This window comes from Typopeltis vanoorti, chromosome 22 (assembly GCF_054136105.1).
Source record: "Typopeltis vanoorti isolate ZY-2024b chromosome 22, IOZ_Tvanoo_1.0, whole genome shotgun sequence".
In the NCBI taxonomy this organism is placed as follows: Eukaryota; Metazoa; Arthropoda; class Arachnida; order Uropygi; family Thelyphonidae; genus Typopeltis; species Typopeltis vanoorti.
This window is the reverse complement of record NC_143570.1, coordinates 65,809,485-65,831,343: the sequence shown is the minus strand read 5'-3', so window position 1 is coordinate 65,831,343 and position 21,859 is coordinate 65,809,485. Positions and strand designations below refer to the sequence as shown.

At 37.5% G+C, this 21,859-nt stretch overlaps 1 protein-coding gene across 1 annotated transcript in view; it reads left to right on the top strand.

Annotated features, from left to right (window-relative positions):
* The window catches only part of Atg3 (Autophagy-related protein 3), a 178,808-nt gene that overhangs the window by 73,660 nt on the left and 83,289 nt on the right, over window positions 1-21,859 (top strand). Inside the window, exon 5 of the mRNA XM_090412361.1 lies at window positions 15,893-15,948. Within this exon, the coding sequence (XP_090268487.1) occupies window positions 15,893-15,948 (56 nt within the window). The remainder of the gene's footprint in view (window positions 1-15,892; window positions 15,949-21,859) is intronic.

Here is a 21,859-nt window from a genome sequence, read left to right as displayed (position 1 = left end):
AGCCCAAGAAAAGAAATCTGATCTTTATTGCATACCTAGGTAATATCAAAAGTAACAGGAAAGTAATGCAAGATCTGTTTTTGAAAGATATTAAACGGGACTGTGTTGTGGTATGATTGAAGATGAGAAAATTATTCTCGCCCTGTTGTCATCAAGCATCAAGGAGATCAGAGATTAGTTCTGAAGCATATCTTGGGGTTTCTTATGATTAAATACTATACTACCGAGTTTGTTGAATGAAAAGAGGAATGAAATATATCTATCATCAGTGAAGTTATGTATAGAATTTGAATTCAGTGAGATCAGGACATTTATATGCAGGAGAAAGAATGGGTGAGAGTACAGAGCCCTGGGGTACTACTGTTATTGGTGGAGAAATCCGAGCAGTGGATGCTGTCAGCCAGGACACATAGTGACTAGAGGAAAAGCCGGTGATGTAATTACAGAGTTCAGACCATAGAAGGGTACTTTGCTGAGTAATTCTTTGTCAGACCCAGTCATATGCTTCAGAAATATCAAGAGCAGCCATTTTTGTTTTTCTATGGCTTGAGTCCAAAGATGGGTGGATAAGACTAAAAGATGAGCTGTGGATCAAGATTTGCAAAATTCCGTTCCACATCTCATCAAGCCTTGATGGTCACTGATTAGCTCTGAGCTTCCAGGTGATCAAGAAGCTATTGATGACCTTCATCATTTTTGAGAGAATTAGAAGTGGGAGCAGTTCAAGAATTTGTTGGCTGAATTTTTTAAAAATGTTGCATCTTGGCCAAAACAGATTACTAAAAAAACCACAGATTATCTTATCAAGTCAAATCATCTTGGATATATGAAGTCCCCAAAATTCACAAATCTGATACCCTAGCTTTGTCCAATAGTAGATAGCATACACGGCCCACTACAAGCTAGCCAATATTTATCCAAATCACTTTCTCCCCACTAACCACAGGCAACTATCCCTCATCTATTAAAAATTCTCTGCATTTGAAAACATTAATAAAAATCTAACTTTGATATGACAGCCTTGACATTACTTCACTGTTTTCTAATGTACCTTTGGCAGAGATCCTTGACCTCATTGAGCCATGTTTCTCCCCGACATAATGAATTGTTCGGATTCACTGTGTAGTCAGCTTATTTCTTATGGAAAGGAAAAATATACAAACTCCTGGATGGGACTGCAATTGGTCCTCCTCCCCCAGTTGACTTCTGTATAGAACTTTTTTGAACACCAAGCATTCGACGAGCTCTCATTTAAACAAACAGTTGACTACACTATGTTGATGAAGTGTTGCTATATGGCCTGATGGTCCATACACGTTAGATACATTTTTAGCATACCTTACAGCCAACATCCTAAAATAAGCTTCACCATAGAAAAAGAAGCAGTTGTCTTCACTTTCTAGATACACTAGTTGCACGACTTCCTAGTAGTTTGTTATCCATTTCCATTTATAGTAAACCCACTCATACAGGAAGATATTTACATAAGTAATCACATCATCCTTCCCAACAGTATGGCATCACCTTCAGCAAGTCTCCTAATGATCAGTTTCATCCTCTTGCATATTGTGGAGTATATAAAGTTCCTTATGCTTGCATTTCAGCCTACCTTGTATAGAGTGGTCGATCAGCTAACATCTGCATTGAAGAACACAAAATTATATCTGCAATGTTATGTAGTATGGCAAGATAGGATTGTCACACCATGCTCTGGATATTTCTTTACGTAGAATCAGATAGAGGAAAACATCTTTATTACATAGAAGTCATTATTCTAAAAATAGTCTCTCAGATCCATAATCATCAACTGTGAAGCACTCCCCTAACCTTAACAAGTATGGATGCATTAATTTGTGAAAGATCTGGGCAACAGTCATGACCTGATAGCCTGATTCTTCAAATTCACTTCTGACCCATAGAGGATTCCATGTAAGGACATTAGTTCTGTTGCAGTTAAAATTTGAATTGTTTCTGCAATTATGAAATTCAATGCTGTGTACTTATCAGGTTATAATTTGTTCTGAAGATGCTATCCATCAAAATATTAGTAAGTTCAATAAATTTACATGTATTTTTTCCTGTCTTGGTGTTTATACTATAAACCACTATTATGTATGTTGGATTCCATCCTGCCATAAACTGTGGCTGATCAGGAAGCCTCTTAATTCATTACCATTTGGTTTAGTTCTACTGTTGTACCCTTGAATGGAGAAGGGTCTGAATTCTTCTAGTCTATTTTCCAGTGTATGTCCTTGTGTCACGCACTAACCTGCAATGTATGTTGGGAAAAGAGGATAAGGAGAGAAACAGAGCCCTTGCTCTGAAGCCACTTATCACTCAGCAAGATGATTGTTTTTCACTGGATAATAAGACATCTATCACTTTGAGGTCTAGTTGACACTAAGTACAACTAGGAAAGATATTCCTTTATAGTGGCAAGATTGACTACATGTTGTACATAGTGTTTTATTAGCCCAAAAATATATCCATCACTTTGAATTTGTATAATGACCTAACATGAAGGAATCCTATTAAATACTTAAACAACATCCAGAGATATTGTAGTTCAGTAAACTCCTGATTATCCCTGATCCTTTTCACCTTTTAAAAACCAGGTTACAAAATCTGTGCACAGTAATCCATATTCAGCCTGATCAAAGTCTAATACAGTGGAACCATAACACCCTTACTTCTATACACATCGGTGTCCTCTGCATCATTGCTGTAATCTTCTGTGCTCTCTTCACAGTTTTAACAATGTCTTCCAAATTTCAGATCCTTCTCCACCTCCTCTTCCCACCAATGCATATTCTTCATTCCATCTATGCTTGTTATATTTAAAACCTGACATTTTACAACATAAACTGATAGTCCCATGCATCCATTGAGCTAGTCTGTTCATGTCCTCTTATAAGGCTACATTTGCTATATTTCTCATAGTTCTTCTCGATTTTGCATGATAAATGATTGAACAAAATAAATATAAAAAAGATTTTAATAGTTACGGTATCTTTATCTCTTTCAGTACCAAAGAAATAACTTGCATTTCTGAGCACACAGTGAAAGTTTTAAAACCACTGAATATTTTTGTTGCCGTTCAGAAATATCTCCACCCTTCTCACTTCTAAGGGCAAACTCCTATCACTTGGTTTTCCAGAGATCTCCCAGATTCCTTGCTCTTGCAGAGTATCTTATTTTGGACAAACTGGAAAATCTGCTTTTATTATGTCTAGAAGAACACAAGTCTTATATTAAATGTCATGAGCCTGAAACAGTCTGGACTTAATGAGAATGCTATCTGCACTAAACATAATTTATTAGAACAATACAAGATTTCTTCATAAATAAATGTATGAACTTTACTTCATTATCCTAAAAGATCCAATGGTCTGTATGTGCAGAGATAGCAATTTTTAAAGCTGCCTAATCTTTCCTGTATTTGTGTGTGTGTTTCTTTTTTTTAATTAGAACATTATTATTTTTAGTTATCTTGCATTAGCTACTTAAGTCATGCTTCTTAAAATGATTTGCCATTTGATAATCCTGTACTGAAGATGCCTGTGACATTTAGGTAAAAATTTTATATTAAATTAGGAAAATATGATTCAAATCATTCCCCCTTATCACTAACATACAAATTAAATAGCAATCTGAAAACAGATCCTTGGGACATGCCATTAGTGACTTTCCTTTTCTTGGATATTGCTGTTTCATACAAAAAAAAAGTTACATGATAATTTAATTTCTTTGCAGATAAATAGTGTTCCATGAGGTGGAACACCGGCTTAAGGATCGAAGCTGTATAACTGAGAGGAGACCTCCACATAGCCTTTAAAGGAATACCGAGAACTGACCAGGGCTTCTAACCTAATGTCCAATCCTCACCTTCTCATGGTGCACCCTGTTTGGTATCTACCTGGATACTGAACAAATTAGAATGGACTGGAAATTTGGGATTTAGCTGACCAAATTTTATTCTTATTTGCTTAAACCATAATATAAAATGATGGTACAACATGACAGAATTTCATGCCTGCTGAGGCATCATTCAGTTAAACAAGACCCCCGTTGTTTTCTTCAGGTAATCAATGTAAATGTAAACAGCAAAAAGTCAGCTACTAGAACAAATCCTGAAACTTACCCCAACTCAACATTACCAGAGTTAAAGATTGGTACTATCAACATAAGAAGCCTGAATGGCAAAGAAATGAAGCTATCTGAGGAATTGGATAAGTACTATATCGACATAATAGGGGTGACTGAAACAAAAAAGATAAAAATTGGTGAGATCTTTCTGAGCAATAAATACAAAATGTTATATTCAGGTAATGACAATCAAGGAAAAGAAGGTGTGGCCATAGTATTCAACACTAAATACGAGGCTAATCTTCTTTAATGGCAGGCAGTCTCAAGTAGAGTGATATGGGGAACTGGACAATGAGACTTATTTGTGTTATGGTCCCACAGAAAGTTCTACTAAGGTAGAAGTGGAGGAATTTTTTTGAGGCTTTAGAGGAAGCAACTGACACAATAAAAAGGAAAAGTTGGTCCTTGTTGGAGATTTAAATAGTAGAGTAAGAAATAATTGTCAGACGTACAGAAATATTATGGGAAAATTTGAAGAAAAGAGCAAAGCTAATAATTATGGCATATACCTGTTGGATTTCTGTTCAGGAGATGGATTGCCTATTACTAACACTATGTTCCAACATAAAAATGTGCACAAATTCACATGGAGAGAAGAGGCAAGGAAGTGTTGTGTCCTGAATAATCAAAAATTGGGACAAAAGATTAATTCTATTCAGGAACAACTGTCTTTAATTGTAGGCAGAGAATGTTGTGCTTTGGCAAGGAAATAAAAAATATACATTATAACTTTAAGGCAAAACTGAAGAAATGTTTAGCATAAGAAGTGTGAGACTTAACCGGTTTGTACAGAGTCAAATAGAGGAATTTATATAACATTATAATTTAATTAGAGTATCCCATTCTATGTATTGTATGAAAGCAAGTTGAGTGTAAGCTAAAGTCCAAGGGTCACACTTTAGCCATCCAGTATAACGTATGGCCTAAGGGAAAGAGAAATTATAAGGAAAGCGAAGTGAGAACGCATTCTCGGAAGAACGCCACACCCACACGAATGAGTGCCGTGTGGTAAAAAAAAACGTAGCTAAGCACGAGAATCTCCGAGAAAAAAGGGGGAGAATATAAGGGTCAAGCTCTCCCCACATGGGGCTTTTTGTTTTCTGTTTTCTGCACTCGTGAAGATTCCGGGTCGGCCGTAGAAGTCATGAGAGGCCTATCGATGTTGCGAGGCAAGGCTAGCTATCTCTTCATAAAAGAGTAGCTAAGCCATATCGAGTGACCGGTAATCCAGATGTGTGCCTGCGGTACCAGAGAAAGTCCAGAGCAGCACATTGCCTTATCGACTCGGGGAACCAGGCCATGATGTTATCGTAAGTGATCTGGAGAATCGCAGAACAACGGTGCCTTGATGTCCAGACAAGGCCGATGATAGAACAGAAAGTCATTCCATGGGACGGTAATGTAGAATGTTAAAGTATCTGAATTCCGATTAAAGATTTGAGTGAACCCCGTAGGTTAATTTGTGTATGAACATGCTGTAGAGAAGTTTAGAGATTATCCCAATTTGGCAGTGACCTGTCTCTGTTTTAAAAAAATGTCTCCCTAGAAGGGATCTGTGTGTGAGATAACTGAGACATATTGTGAGATATGAGTAGTGATCAGAGAGTGATTGAAGATAATATTAAATTAAGCCTGAAGTTTGTATGTTTATAGAAAACTCTGTGGATCTAGTTATTATGCTTGTATTCTTGTGTTAGTAATGATATCAGAATTTTACTAGGAAAGAGATTATGTTAACCATGTACTTTAATTTTCTCATGTATATCTTTTAAACCTAAATAAATATGTTTTATAGCATTCGCCTGAATCTAGCCTGTCTTATGAATTCAAATAGCCACTCATAAAATTATCGAACCTAGCGGGAGGGATATATGAACATAGTTTGATTTTCCAGACCACGACTGCATGCAAAGACAAAGTGAATTGAGATTAGTTGAATTAGTATTAGAAAGTTCATCACTGTGTAATACTCTGAGAGAGAGAGCCACCTTGGATAAGAGTCTCATCTATCCTATGTATTGGCTGGGGCAGCAAAATATAAATTCGTCAATATTTAACAGGCGGACTGTCTCGAAGGTTATATTTTAAGCCTTGTCCCATACTTAGACAAAGCCCGTATGAACGAAAGAATTACACATGACTAAATATAAGAGCGGCCTGAATTTTAGTTTAAGGATAAAAGGTTGATAGCTGATTTGCTAGATTTATTGGAAAACTATTACAGAAGCTAGAAGGAAATAACTGTGTATGAGTGAGTAGTGAAACATGCAAATATATATAGATAGTAAAGCAAGTAAAAAAAAGCATATAACAGAAGGCACTAGAAGTTAAAGAGGCAGTGAAGGAAAAGAAGAAAGCATTTCAAATGGTCCAGGCAAATAAGTCAGGTTGTGCTCTTAGAGAATACAGAAACAAATGTAAGAAAGCTAAACACTGTGTAAAACTAGTGTTTAGTTAAAAGTCATGGGAAGACTTTTTTAAGAACATGGAAAATAAATATCAAGAGGTAGCAAGATATTCTGGAGGTTGTTGAAAAAGCTCAGAAATGGAGGAAAGAGTGTTGTAAATGGAATTAGAGATGATAAAGGTGACATGAAAACTGGAGAAAAAGATATCCTTGAAGTGACGTATCGCCAAGTCCTCCGCCATTTAAGAACTCTATTATAAGCAATATCATAAGGGACTTTGTGGCATGCAGTACTTGCGGCATGTATGCGTCTCGGGAATTGGATATGTGGCTTGTGAAAGAGAGCAGAGAGCATATGTGTGCAAAATGCAGGCAGTTGGAGGAAATAAGTGCATTAGAAATATCGATATCTGACCTTGTTGCTCCAGGAACGGGGAATGAATGTAGGAAGACAAGTATTGTGATAGGAGAGAATGAAAAATATATATATATATGAATGAGAAAATAATAGTTGATAGTGTGGAAGGTGTGAGTGACTGTGAAAGTTTAGGAGATGGTTTTGTTTGGGAGAGTGAATTTAGATTAAGAGTGACTGACCTGCAGAGGGAGATAGATGAGCTGAAAGAGGATGTGGAATGCCTTGTGAATGAGAGCAGAAGTATGAAAGATAAGATTAAGAGAATGGAAGAGATAAATGCAAGGCGAATCAGAGTAGGGGAGAGAGAGAAGAGGAGAGAAAGGAAACAGTAGAAGAGGAGAATGAGTGAGAGGTATGGGAATGCTAGCAGACGAGAGAATGGAAACAGTAGGAGAGACGGAATGAGAGAGAGGTATGGAAGTGCTAGAAGAGGAGAGAATGGAAACAGTAGGAGAGAGGGAATGAGAGAGAGATGTATGGGAGTGCTAGAAGAGGAGAGAATTGAAACAGTAGTAGGGGAGAGAGGTATGAGAATGCTAGAAGAGAGAATAGCAGTAGAGGAGAGGGAATGAGAGAGACCTATGGGAATGAAAGAAGAAGAGAGAATGGAAACAATAGGAGAGAGGGAATGGTAAGAGGTATAAATGGAAAAGATGGTGGTGACAGTATGCACAAGCAAATAGAAGAAATGAGTGGAAGGAGGATGATTATTATGGGAGATTTCAACTATGGTCGCATTGATTGGAGTGAGGAGAGGACACACGGGAGGAAGGAATTGGATTTTATGCAGTTATTAAGGGATAACTATCTGCGACAGCATGTAATGGAAAATACTTGGGGTCAGAGAGTGCTTGACCTAGTAATTACATCTGAGGATTTGGCTGTAACAAATATGACCACATTGCCACCAATCGGTGAGAGTGATCATAGGGTCTTGACTTGGGAGTTGGCTAAAGGTGTAGAATTTTCAATTAAGACAGGGTACATGTGGAATTATCGGGCTGGAAAGTATGACAAGCTTAGGAGTTTGATTGGTTCAGTGCCATGGCATGTACAACTGCAAGGACTAGAAGTCGATAGTGCATGGGAGGTAGTTGGGTAGAGCAATTATGAGTGCACATGATGTCAAAATTTTACAGGATGATTTGGATAGTTTGGAGGACTGGGCTAGGAAAAATGGTTGTCAATTTAATATGCCAAAGTGTAAGGTTATGCACTTTGGGGTGAAAAGAATAGCAGCAGTATATCACATTGGTGGAACCGTACTCCAAGAGATTGATGAGGTCAGGGATTTGGGAATGTTGGTGGATAGGGAATTGAAGTTTAGGGGGCACATTGCAAAAGTGACTAAAACAGCTCACCAAATCACTTGGCTTCTGAAAAATACTTTAACATGCAGAGACAAACAAGTTGTTGTTCCTCTGTATTGAGCCTTGATAAGACCCCATCCGGACTACTGTGCACAGTTATGAGCACCAGGGTTTCTTCGTGATGGGGAGGAAGTGGAGTGGATCCAGAGACGAGTGACCAAGATGATAGCAGGTCTGTGGAATGAACCTTATGAGAATAGGTTGAAGATTTGTGGGTTGCAGAAATTGGTCGATAGGCAAAGGAGGAGTGATATGATTGAGACATTCAAATTACTGAAGGGTTTCTATAAGATTAATCCAGAAGATATTTTTGAAAATATGACTGGTGGTGGGAGGACTAGGGGCCATGAATGGAAGCTGGGCAAGAGCGTGGTTGACAAGGGTGTTAGAGCTAGGTTTTTTACTCGGAGAGTAGTGAATGAGTGGAATAAGCTTCCAGAGTCTGTTGTGGGTGCTAAGACCGTGAATGAGTTCAAGGCAAGGTATGATAGATGCTGTGTGAATGTCGAATAGTTGTTCTTGACATGATGTTAGGGCCTCCCTCGATGAGTCTGTCGACTCCTTGGAGTTGCCAGGAACAATAATAATAATAATAATAATGTATGGCAACTCAATGATCCGTGGTGTTCAAGATAGGATGCGTGAGGAGTGTTTGCCAGGAGGAACAATAGAAAGGGTGGCTATGGCAATTAAGAGAGGTGAAAGGGTGGATGAGATGATTGTGATGGTAGGAACAAATGATTAAGTGGTAATGTAAGTTGGGCAGCGAGAGATATGAGATTTTTGCTTGAGGCTGTACGGAAGAAGACAGAGAGAGGAAAAATAGTGTGCATGTTGCCTAGGTATGATAATGACGAACTGAGCAGAAGAGCGGTAATATTCCAGTCCTCTGACAAGAGAGGACTGGTATATGTGGATGCTTGGAGTGTGTTTGAGGAAAAAGAGGAATTGTATGTGAGAGACTGCTTACATTTGAATGAGGAAGGATGTAGGCATCTGGTGAGATTGCTGTTCTGTACGAGTCGATGTGTCCCAGGGAGGATGATAGCAGGGGTGGCCTCTTGTGGGAATGGATACTTGGGAGAAGGGAGATGACATCAGGTAACACTGAGCCCAGTAGAGTCTAGAGGGGATAATGCTGGGTATAGAAACAGTGGCATTTATATGCTTTATACTAATGCAAGGATTATCCGGAATAAGGGAGAGGAATTGGTGGCGCAGATAGCATCAGAATGGCCAAACATTATTGGGATCACTGAGACATGGTTGACAGAAGAGGATATAATAACAGGAATAGAAGTTGCTGGGTACAGCATTTTTTGGCAGGATAGGAGGGGAAAGCATGGTGGTGGGGTACTGCTTGTGATAAGTGACGACCTATGTCCTCTAAGAGTGGAGACTTTGGAAGGCAGTGAGACAAATGATTTTGAGAGCATATGGTGTGAGGTAGAGGTGGGCAAGACAGGATATTTAGTGGGGTGTTGCTACAGACCAAGGAGCACAGAGAGTGGGGAGCAGGAGATGTTGAGACAGTTGAGTGGCAAGTGCAAGAAGAATGATTGTTATGGGAGATTTTAACTACAGTAGTATAAATTGGAGAGAGGAAGATGCATGTAGCAATAGGGGAATGGAATCTCTAGAATTCTTGAGGGACAAATGTCTTAGGCAACATATAACAGAGGGAACGAGAGGTTCATGAGTTTTGGATTTGGTTATAGCAGCAGATGAGTTGATAATAACAGATGACATCTCTTCCACCAGTTGGAGAGCGTGACCATATGGTTTTAACTTGGAAAATGAATAGAAATGCAGGAGTATCAAAGAGACGGGAACTTATGTGGAATTATAAAGCAGGTGATTATAATAGTCTTAGACGTTGACTTCGGGAAGTTTCATGGAGGTAGAAATTGGAAGGCGGGGATATCATTAGTGCATGGGAAATTGTGAAAGAACATTTGTTAGCAGGAATAGTAAGTTGTATACCACGAGTGAAAAAGAGGACACAATTTGGAGTAAAGTGGATGACAAACAATATTAAACAGGAATTGCATGCGAAAAATAGGCTGTGGAAGAGATATAAGGAGACAGGTGAAGAGAAGATGCATGAAGAATATAAGACACAGGCCAGAAGAATGACTAGTGTGGTAAGGAAAGCGAAACTGGAATATGAGAGGATATTGGCCCTAAGATCCAAAGAAAATCCTAGGGAATTTTTTAGCTAAAGTGGCCAGTAAGAGGAGAAATGACTGTGGAAGAATGATATTGTGGGATAAAATTGGGAATAAAGTGACTGATGCAGAGGACATAGTGGAATTGTTCAATGAACACTTTATTGGAGTATTTAATCCTAGAGGAGTCAGTTTTAATGCTAGAGGGATAGGGTAGGTTTGAGGTTTAGAGGTACAGGAGGAGGAGAGTGTGTTTCAGATACTGAGTACTCTGGATGTCAGTAAAGCTTTGGGACTGGATGGTATTTCACCACGAGTTTTGAGAGAATGTGCTGGGGAATTGACAGTGCCTTTAACCTGGCTTTTCAATGAAAGTCTGGCTGCGGGAAAGGTGCCCAGGGAATGTAAGGAAGGTAAGATAGTGCCATTGCATAAGGGTGGTAACAGACTGGAAGTGTCTAATTATAGGCCAGTTTGTGTGTCATCAGTAGTTGTTAAGATCTTGGAGAAAGTAGTGAGGGACCGTATACAGCATTGGGCAGATGAGGTTATCTGTGAGAGTCAACATGGATTTGTGAAAGGGCGCTCTTGTTTTAGCAATATGCTAGCCTTTTATAATAAAGTTACAAGAACATTAGATGAGGGAAAGGCATATACTGCAATTTTCTTAGACTTAGCAAAGGCATTTGACAGGGTGCCACATGATAAGCTGATATTTAAGTTGCAGCACATGGGTCTGGATGTCAGATTGGTCAACTGGATTCAGGATTGGCTGTCTGATAGGTATCAGAGAGTTGTGTATGGTGGAGCAGTTTCAAGGAAGCAGAGGGTTACAAGTGGGATCCCACAGGGCTCAGTACTAGGACCTATATTGTTTAACCTTTATATCAGTGACATTGCAAGGGGATATTCAGTTGTTTGTGGATGATGTGAAGCTGGGAAGGATTATTAGTAATAGTGCAGATGTGGTAGCCCTGCAAGAGGATTTGAATAAGCTAGATAGATCGGCAAATGAATTGGGGGGTGTCAGTTTAATGCAGCAAAATGTAAGGTCTTGAGGTTTAGGAAACAACAATGGGATGCTGCATACTCTATGCGAGGAGTTATACTGGAGGAAGTAGGGGAGACGAGATCTGGGGTTGATGATTGATAGAAACCTGAAATTTAGGGGACATATCAAAGGTGGTGAAGGTAACACAGAGGATTGCTGCAATTATGAGAAGGACACTGACCTGCAGAGATAAAAGGGTTATCATTCCATTGTATAAGTCTCTGATCAGACCACACTTAGACTATTGTTCTCAGATTTGGTCTCCAGGATTTGAAAGGGATAAATTAACTGTGGAAAGGGTACAAAGATGGTTTCAGGACTGTAAAATTTTGTTTATGAGGAACGGCTGAGGGAATGTGGACTGCAGCGTTTGGTGGATAGAAGAAAGTGAGGTGATGTGATTGAGACTTTTAAACTGTTGAGAGGTGGTTACAAGATTGACACTGAGGAGTTCTTTCGCTTGGTTGAACAGTGGGAAGGAGTGATGACAAGAGGCCATCCCTGGAAGTTACGAAAGGAAACTGTGAGCAAGAGGGTGAGGAGTGGTTTCTTTGCATGGAGGGTGGTTGAACCGTGGGATGCATTGCCTGATGGAGTGGTGAGAGTGAGAACGGTCAATGAGTTTAAGGCGTGGTATGATAGACTTTGTGTTTCTTAGGGGGTGAGGGGACCTTCCCTCGATGAGTCTTGACAGACTTTATGTGCTTAGGAAGGACCTCCCACGATGAGTCTTTTGACTCCATGGAGGCCTGTATAATAATAATAATAATAATAATTACTTTGAAAAATTACCAAATGAAACAAGAAGTGATGACAGCAGTGGTAAAAAAAACACTGACAAAGCATGCAGTCAGGAATACATATCCATACCTGAAGTAGAAAAAGCCATAGAAAGCATGTAAATGTGGAAAGGCAGCTGGAGGAGATTATATTCGACCAGAAATGCTCAAGAATGGTAGGTGGTATAAAAGTCTTATAACAGCTACACTGCATAGTTCAGAAGTACCCACATACAAAAAGAGAAATAAAACTGAATGTCAGAATTACAGAGGTATTTCTCTACTGAGTGTTCATGGTAAGATTTATGCAAGTATTCTTGAGAAATGGCTGAAAAGGATTGTGGAAGGGAAGCTTGGTGAGGAACAATCTGGATTCACAAGATGTCAAGTGAAAACCTATTCAAAACACTAGAGTTGTATTCTTAAGTGTTTTGGAAGGCTTATGTGTTCATCGCACATGTTGATTGGATTTTAACAGTATAGATGCAAACAGAGATTGATAAGAAAATAACTATTTATTGACTTAATTGCTAATATTTCACTGCTAATTATCTTCAGAGCACACAAACAAAGTTTGTTACAGTAGCGAGACAACCGCAATCTGGTTTAACAGTGGGACTAGTATGAATACTTGTAGCATGCAACACAAACACTAAAGTCCTAATTCGGGGCCATCTAAGTTGGGGGGGGGGAACGAGAGTAAAAAAGCAGGTATTAATTTGGTCTTAGAATGACTGTCTCCCAAATCTTTGGTAGATTTATACAGCCATGCTTGTTGAGGTTTGGAGTATGTTTCAAGGCTCTGTTGATTCCAGGAACAACCTCTCTGACTTGTAAAAGCTTCTGTGCAGCACTTTTGTTTTTTTCCAATTGATCTTATGTGCAGGGATATCCAAAGCATGGTCTGCCAGACCCGACTTTCCATAGCAAAAGTGCCAGATATATTTTTTGTGTTCACTGAGGTGGATGTCTACAGTTCTTCCTGTTTGTCCATAGTAGGTTCAGTGACATGAACATGGCACTTCATAGACTCCTGGATATGATAAAGGAGAGAATCTGTCCTTAGGTGAATGGATGAGAGTTGCCAATTTCAGATAAGGTTTAAAAAATATGGTGCATAGTTGGTGTTTGTTAAGCACTCTAGATATCTTTTCAGATGTGCCTTTAATGTATGGGATGGTGAAAGTTTTGTTGTAGTCTTCTGTGGTAGACAGTGGGGGGGGGGGGGGATTTTTGGGGAGCATTTAGTATTTTATCTGTCTTACGGGGATTATAGCCATTGGTCAGGAAAGTGTGACTTAGGTGAGAAAGTTCAGCAGTGATAGCAATGTCATTGGAACAAATTGCTCTAGCTCTATGCATTGTTGAAAAGGGTGATGGTGTGATTGTTTGTGTAAATATCTCCCTGTATGTGTGGGTTTTCTATAAACCGAGAATGATATGGAACCTTCTGGAAGACGTGTGATTAATGTGTCCAGGAAGGGCAGACAGTCATTGGTTCTAGTTCCATTGTAAAGTGGATTTTTGGGTGCTGGCTATTTAGATGCACTAAAAATGTATTCAATGTGTCTGGGCCGTGTGGCCAAATAGCAAGCACATCATTAGCATAGTGTAACCAGAGACTAGGTTTGAGAGTGGCTTTATTGATAGCTAGCTTTTCCTGATGTAGAAGTTGGCTAAGGAGGGATCTCATAGCTGTCCCATCTAATTGTTTGTATATATTCCCTTTCCATGTAAAATTGTGAATTTAGTAAATTAAAGGTTTCAGATAATGTTACATTCATGAATAGTGAGGTGATATCAAAACTCACCATTAAGTGTGAACTTTTTAAGGTGTGGTTTTCTAAAATACTTTATAGGTGGGCAGAATTTTTAACAAAAGAAGGAGAACTGTTTGTGAAAATGGCTAGTAATTTGGCTAAATGTTTAGCAAGTTTATATGTAGGACTGTTTATACTATCTACAATATGGCATAAAGGTGTGCCATGTTTGTGAATTTTTGGAGCTCCATATATCCTGGGTGTTTTAACGTGGAACAGCTTGAGTTTGTTGACAGTTTCTTTAGGCCAGGAAGTGGCTTTGTTCAATAATTTGCACACCTTATTCTTTTGTGAGTTGGTGGGGATCTCGATCTATAATTTGGTATGTTGACTGGTCTTGGAGAAGTACTTGCATTTTGCTTTCATATTCTGTTGTATCCATCACCACAGTTGCCGTTTCCTTTGTCTGTTTTGGTTATGGTAATGTGGTTATTATTGTGTAACCCTTTTAGAGCCATGATTTCTTTATGTGGGATATTATTTTTGGGAGGCTTAGAATAGACTAGGATGTTGGCCACGTCTAACTGAATATTATTGGCTATTGCTGGAGGTTGGTTGTATATCCCACGTTCAACGGAAGCCATTATTTTGGCTTTTGGAACCTTAGGAGTAACAGCAAAATTGTGTCCCCGACTTGACGCACTCGTGGCTTCTTTGGTTAACGTTACTGATGATAAGTTCACAACGACGCCATCTTGATGTAATTGCAGCCACTTCGTAACAATACGTTGCTGGAGGATTTCAATTTTTTTTTTTTTTTTTTAATTTAAATTAGCTTTTAAGTTAATAAATAGTTATTTTCTTATCAATCTGTGTTCGCATGAATACCGTTAAAATCCAGTTCAACATGTGCGACGAACACATCAGCCTTTCCACCTGGGTAATGATGATGTAAGTTTTTCATATAGTACTATCGTATCCTTGATGATGATGATGATAGTATTCCATGAGTCATATACCAGTCACTTCTTTGAATCTCTTTGTCTTATTAACTTTACAAAATGTGCAGTGGCAATAGGAATCCCACTTTGGTTCTTACTGGCCTACTTCATATCTGGAGTAATGAAAGTAAAGTATACAGGTGTTATCTTGCAAGTGATGTTATGTCACTCCATAACACTTGTAAGCTACACATAGACACAGCAAATCAATTTATGCTTGTTTTGCAGCCTTTAACTTTTATATGTGATATAAAAGCGAGAGATTCAAAGATATCTGAGCATAAATGAGAATTACCATTCAGTTTGTATTACAGCAGCCCTTGAAGTAATAGTACTCATATCTATTCATGTTCAAACTTTGACTCCATTTATTTTCAAACTATGACAGCTATTTCGTTCCTGTTTGGCTGGTTGAGTAGCATACTAGGTTTCGATTCAATATTTGAAAATCTTTAGGTGCTAGGCAAATTTCATTATCTGGTGTCAGGAGATGTAACCTGTCTTAAAATTTGATGTTTGTCTCCAGAGTAGATTTCTGTATTATCTGTTTACAAAAGGCTTTAGCATATAAATATTTTATTTAAACCTCTTACCATGCACTCTTTGATTATATTATTAATTTAAGTTTATTTTTGAAATATCTGAAATAACTAAAATCCAGTCCTTATAAGTGTTGTTTTAGATAATGAATGAAATTTCATTATGTATTAAATCAGATTGGTATTTTGCATTTTATAAAAAGTGAAATATATGTCCTTCTTTGACCACAAATAAGTTTGTTTTATATCATAGACAACACTGTTGCAAATTTAATGGAACATGTTCAGGAAATGACTTTGGATCCAAACGTAAGTTTGTTTGTTTTTTATGATATATAATTCTTTTTTGTTACTTAATATTATATTACATTCTTTTCCTATTGAAAAGACAACATTATGCAAAATGCTTAATCTTCTTTTGTTAGAAGAGTTCAGTTAAAACTGAAGTTCATAATATGTACTCAAGATTATATACTGCTGTCATCAGTTTATCAATAGGATGTGTTCTGAACCCTGGCTTGTAAGTTAAAAAGTATGTAAGATAAAAATGAAGTGGAACATACTTTCCAATAGATCAAGAAAGATTCAAATAAACATTGTATTTATTTTCAGAATATGGTTTTATTACAGAGCAAATAATAGTAAACTTTTTTTTTAATTTTAAATTAAATATAACAAATTTTATCATGTAGTTATTAAATATGTACATAATAGGAAAATGTTAGGTGTTCACAAAACATTTCATTCTGGAAATGTGCATGTTTTGAAACTGATTAAAACATTCTTAGTAGCATTGAACTTTTGTTCATATTCCTTACTTCTTTTTGAGAACTGCAAACAGATGATGTACAGAAGGCATCACTGGGCTGGCTTGATTTACATTCTTTCACATTGTTGATTCATATTGTTTCATAATGGCTATATTTTGTTCCATATTAGTGGGTGAAGACATACTGGCCTTTTTTGTTATTAATCAAATCATTGTTTTTCCATTTAGAAGACATGTTTTTGTTGGATATTCACAACAGAATAAAATTTGAAAAAGTGAATATAGACACTAGGGTGGTTAAGGGTCAAAGCTGTATAAAGCTGAGAGGAGACCTCCACATAGCCTTTAAAGGAATGCGGAAAATCGACCCGAATTTCTGACCTAATGTCCAGTCGTCACCTTCTTGTGGTGATCTTGTTAGGTATCTACCTGGATACTGAACAAACGAGGATGGTCTGGAAATTGGGATTTAGCCAACAAATTGTATTCTTATTGACTTAAACCACAATATAAAATGATGGTATAACATGACAAAATTTTCATGATTGCTGGGATGTTGCCAGGTTAAAAAAGGCCTGCCGTTGTTTTCACCAGGGAACCAGAGCAAACAGTGAAAAGTCAGCTACTGTAACAAATACTAAAAAAAACACCCCAACTCAACATCACCAGAGTTGATGTTGATAGTAGCAAGATCGGTACTATCAACATAAGAAGCCTGAATAGCAAAGAAATGGAGCTAGCTGAGGAAATGGATAAGTACCAGATTGGCATAATAGGGGTGACTAAAACAAAAAAGACAAAAACTAGTGAGATCTCACCAGTTTTTAATAAATACAAAACGTTATATTCAGGCAATGGCAATCAAGGAAAAGGAGTAGCTATAGTATTCAACACTAAATATGAGGCTAATCTTGAATGGCAGGCAATATCAAGTAGAGTGATGTAAGCAAATATCAGAATGGAGAACTGGACAATGAGCTGTAAGGTTCTACTAAGGTAGAAGTGGAGGAATTTTTTGAAAAGGTGTCAAGAGAGAGAGAAGCTATTCAAAACACTACAGTTGTATGGTGTCATATCAAGCAATACTTAAGTCTTTATTTGAGTTGTAAGTCAGCAGTTAGAATTGAAGGAAGTACATGAAGATGGTTTAATGTTAAATCTGGTGTCAGACACGGATGTACGTTATCCTCTCTGTTATTCATTATCTATATGGATTACATTATGAAGGAAAGTGGTATTAAACCTGATATCAAAATTGGAGATGTTAATGTCAGCTCTTTGCTTTATGTGGATGATATTATACTTCTAAATAAATCTGCTATAAGCCTGCAAGATTCTCTGACTAAATTGAATAACCTTTGTAATAGATATTGATATGAAGCTCAGCAATAATAAGACAAAGACGATGAAAATATCAACTGCATTGTGAATGGAGAATCTATAGAACAAGTAAAACATTTCAGCTACTTAGGCACGATTTTTAGTGAAAATGGTAAATTAAATATGGAAATTGACAACAGAATCAACAAAGCTGGTATGGTAGGAAGTTAGCTGAATAAATTTATATGGAATAAAAGAGAAATTAGTCAAAACACTAAATTAGCTGTATACACGATAGTGTTCAAACCAATTTTAACTTTAAATTAAAGATACCAAGAAATTATATACTTGGTTTAATCCTTTATCCAAGTGTAAGCAAACAAAGCTTGTACCTGAAGTATATTCAGGACTGGGGAAACTCGTATAAGGAAAGTAAGACTTTACATCACTTTCTTTAGTATCCCATAATGCAAAACAGATCTCCTTGTGTACATGTATAATGCTATGCATTGTGGGAATGGTCACTCCCCCATACATTGTTTCGACCTTTATTAGGATCTCTTCATTGGGAGCCAGACCCTGAGGTGATACTAAGGTTAATGTAATGCACTAGTCATATTTTCATATACGAGTTGCCAAAAGGTGTCACACTTATTATTAAATTACTCTGGAATTACTAAGGCAAGTGATGTGACGTCTTGGCTTCCTTACATGAGTTGCCCCAGTCCTGAAAATACTTCAGTCACAAACTTTGGTTGCTTACACTTGGATAAAGGATTAAACCAAGTATATAATTTCTTGGTATCTTTAATTTATAGTATAACCACCAAGTGAAAAAACTTCCAATAACTTTCTCTAATTCCGAGTAATTTAACACGTTTGCTACCAACTAAGATTATACTCTTAATTGGTATATGAGCCTCACAAGCCAACTACGAATATACTCGTATGTCGATTACTGACCTCCTATGCCAAGCACGAGTTAACCCGTAGTATAAGCACCCTAATTTGGACCCTTTGCTTGTGAGTAAAGCGGAGATCATGTCTGCGGCCTTGGTAGAAGGAAAATAATTTCAGCAAAAGTATAGTATATTATAAATGAGCCTCAGAAGCCAACTATGAATATACTCATATGTCAATTATCGACCTCCTATGCCAAGCCCGAGTTAACCCATAGTATAATCCATAATTTGTAAATCAAATTACGAATGGTACACTTTAAAATGATTTTCCACGCACAATGGTGATTTTTCTTGGCACACAATAATGTGTTTCCCGTCGTTTAATTCTTTTTATTTTAATTTATGCGCTACGAGATTACTCATACTGACCTTGAAGAACTGAAAGTGCTCAGTGTGTGGTAACAAACTATGCCCTAAGAGCTTGGCAGCAGATGTGTTAATAATAAGGTTTGACACCTTTTGGCAACTCATATATGAAAATATGACTTCTGTATTACTTCAACCTTAGTATCACCTTTGAGTCTGGCTCCCAGTGAAGAGACCTCAATAAAGGTTGAAACTGGTCTAGGTAGTGACCCTTCACATAATGCATGGCATTATACATGTCTGCAAGGAGATGTGCTTTGTATTATGGGATACTAAAGTAAGTGATGTGAAGTTTAGCTTCCTTATACGAGTTGCCCCAGTCCTGAAAATACTTCAGGTGCAAACTTCAGACACTAATATATAATTTCTTGGTATCTTTAATTTATAGTATAACCAAGTGAAAAAACTTGCATCAATTTTAACTTATGGATCTGAGAGCTAGGTTAGAAGTAAAACTATTGACCAAAGACTAGAGACTGTGGATATGAGATTCTTGAGAAAGATTAGGGGTGTGATCATATGGCATCAATGGCTATATCATATTAAAAATGATATTAGGAAAGAACTTGACATTGTTAGCATCCAGAATGTGTTAGCAGAGCTAATCTCAGGTGGTATGGTCACTTAAACAGAATGAGAGAGGTAAGATTAGCAAATCAAGTGTTCTCGTCTTATTCCTGCCAACCCTCCAGGTTGGCAGGAATAAGACGAGAACACTTAATTTGATTTGAAAAAGACCCATTGGAAAATATAGGTGGATTGATATGGTAAAAAGGCCTTTGAAGATAGAAATGTAAGATCTGATAATGTTGGAGTCTTGACAGGTAACAGATCGATTTGGGGGAAAATTGTACATAGGAAGTTAGTAATGATGTAAATTTTTCATGTAATACTATCATATCTTGTACACCCCTTGAGGGTACAGGTATTTGATGATGATGGTGATTATAGACACGAATAAACTTGCACTAGCACTCAGTTACATGCTATAATCCTGACAGCTGAAAGCGATAGAGGGCCATCCAGGAGGATGGCCCTCTATCGCTTTCAATACAATGTCAGGATTTCAATACAATTTCAATTCATGCTCCATACAATGTCCCATGGAGCATGAATCATGCTCCATGGGACATTGTATTAATAACAGATGTTGTGATAATCGATACTTTGTGAATACAATTTGAAGTGTAATTGGAAATGAAATATTCTTGATATTTTTACAGTAATTTGAATTGAAATTTTCTTCTTTATCTTGTTACTAAAAATATTCAAATAGTTTAGGGAAAAAAATCCTTAGATAATATTACATCAGTGGATTTTGATGTATTTAATCGATTTCAGGTGACAAATGATGTTGGTGTGTCTGGAAGTGCAAGATAATGTACATCCTCGGAATGGTCTTTTTTTTTTTTTTTTCTTGCTAGCCGTATGGGTTATGCTGCTTTTTGAGGAAGATTTTTTTCTGATATGTAGGACTGTGACATTTTCATGGTTGAGTGTTGGAGGAGTAGCGACATCAGCGAGGGAAATGTTTGATGTTGTGGACTTGATTTCATGAATAAAACTTAGCAAGATGAAAATTTGGGAAATACTACTATATGTTATAAAAGTACTCATAAAGAAGAAGATTGAATGACAATATGTCAGGAAGTACCAAGGTATTAACACCTTTTAGCTGCATTCTAAGTTTTCCGAAGTTTTATTTGCAGTGTAATCAGAACAATTTATGACATTTTCATGGTTGAAGAAGGAGGTAATTAAAGAATAGTGGCATCAGCAAGTTCAGAGGAATTTGTTTTGCCTTAAACAGTATTCCTTGCATACAATTATACTTGGACTCCCTCCAAGCTTAGGACCTCTGTAGCTCAGATGATGCCCTTTGATTGGAAAGACCTGGTTTGAATTCCATTTACAACACAAAATTTGTTTATATTGACTTTTCAGCTGAAGTGAATTAACCTGTTTCTTGGGGAGGAAGCAATATTCTTCATCCTGAGATTTTAATCCCACAATACAAGGTGAAAAGCATGAGTTAATCTATTAAATTGCACTTATTAGATACATTATACTGATCTCATGGTCTTAGTTGTTACTTAGGCTGTAATTTCCCTTTTGGAGAACCAAAAATTAATTTAAGAATTAGATCAGAAACATTCATTTTACTCCAATTATGATCATACATCATGAAAGTCTATTGCAAACTGACATTCACTATTGATTCTGGATTTTGATTATTAGATTATAAGATTATTATAATGTAACTTTTCATGTGTGAGCTGATTGAGTGGCCAAGGATCTGGTCCCCAGTACTTGAAGGGGATAAATTAACTGTGGAAAGGGTACAAAGGTGGATAACAAAGATGGTGTCAGGACTGTACAATGTTAGTTATGAGGATCGGCTGAAGGAGTGTGGACTGCAGAGTTTGGTGGATAGAAGGAGAGGTGATATGACTGAGACTTTTAAACTGTTGAGAGGTGGTTACAGGGTTGATACAGGGGAGTTCTTTCGCTTGGTTGAACAGCCAGAAGGAGTCATGACAAGGGGCCATCCCTGGAAGTTACAAAAAGAAACTGTGAGAGTGAGGAGTGGTTTCTTTGCATGGAGGGTGGTTGAACCATGGAATGCATTGCCTGATGGAGTGGTGACAGCGAGAACGGTCAATGCATTTAAGGAGTGGTATGATAGACTTAGTGTTTCCTAGGAGGGACCTCCCTCAATGAGTCTTGATAGATTTGTGTTTCTTAGAAAGGACCTCCTGCGATGAGTTTTTTAACTCCATGGAGACCTGAATAATAATAATAA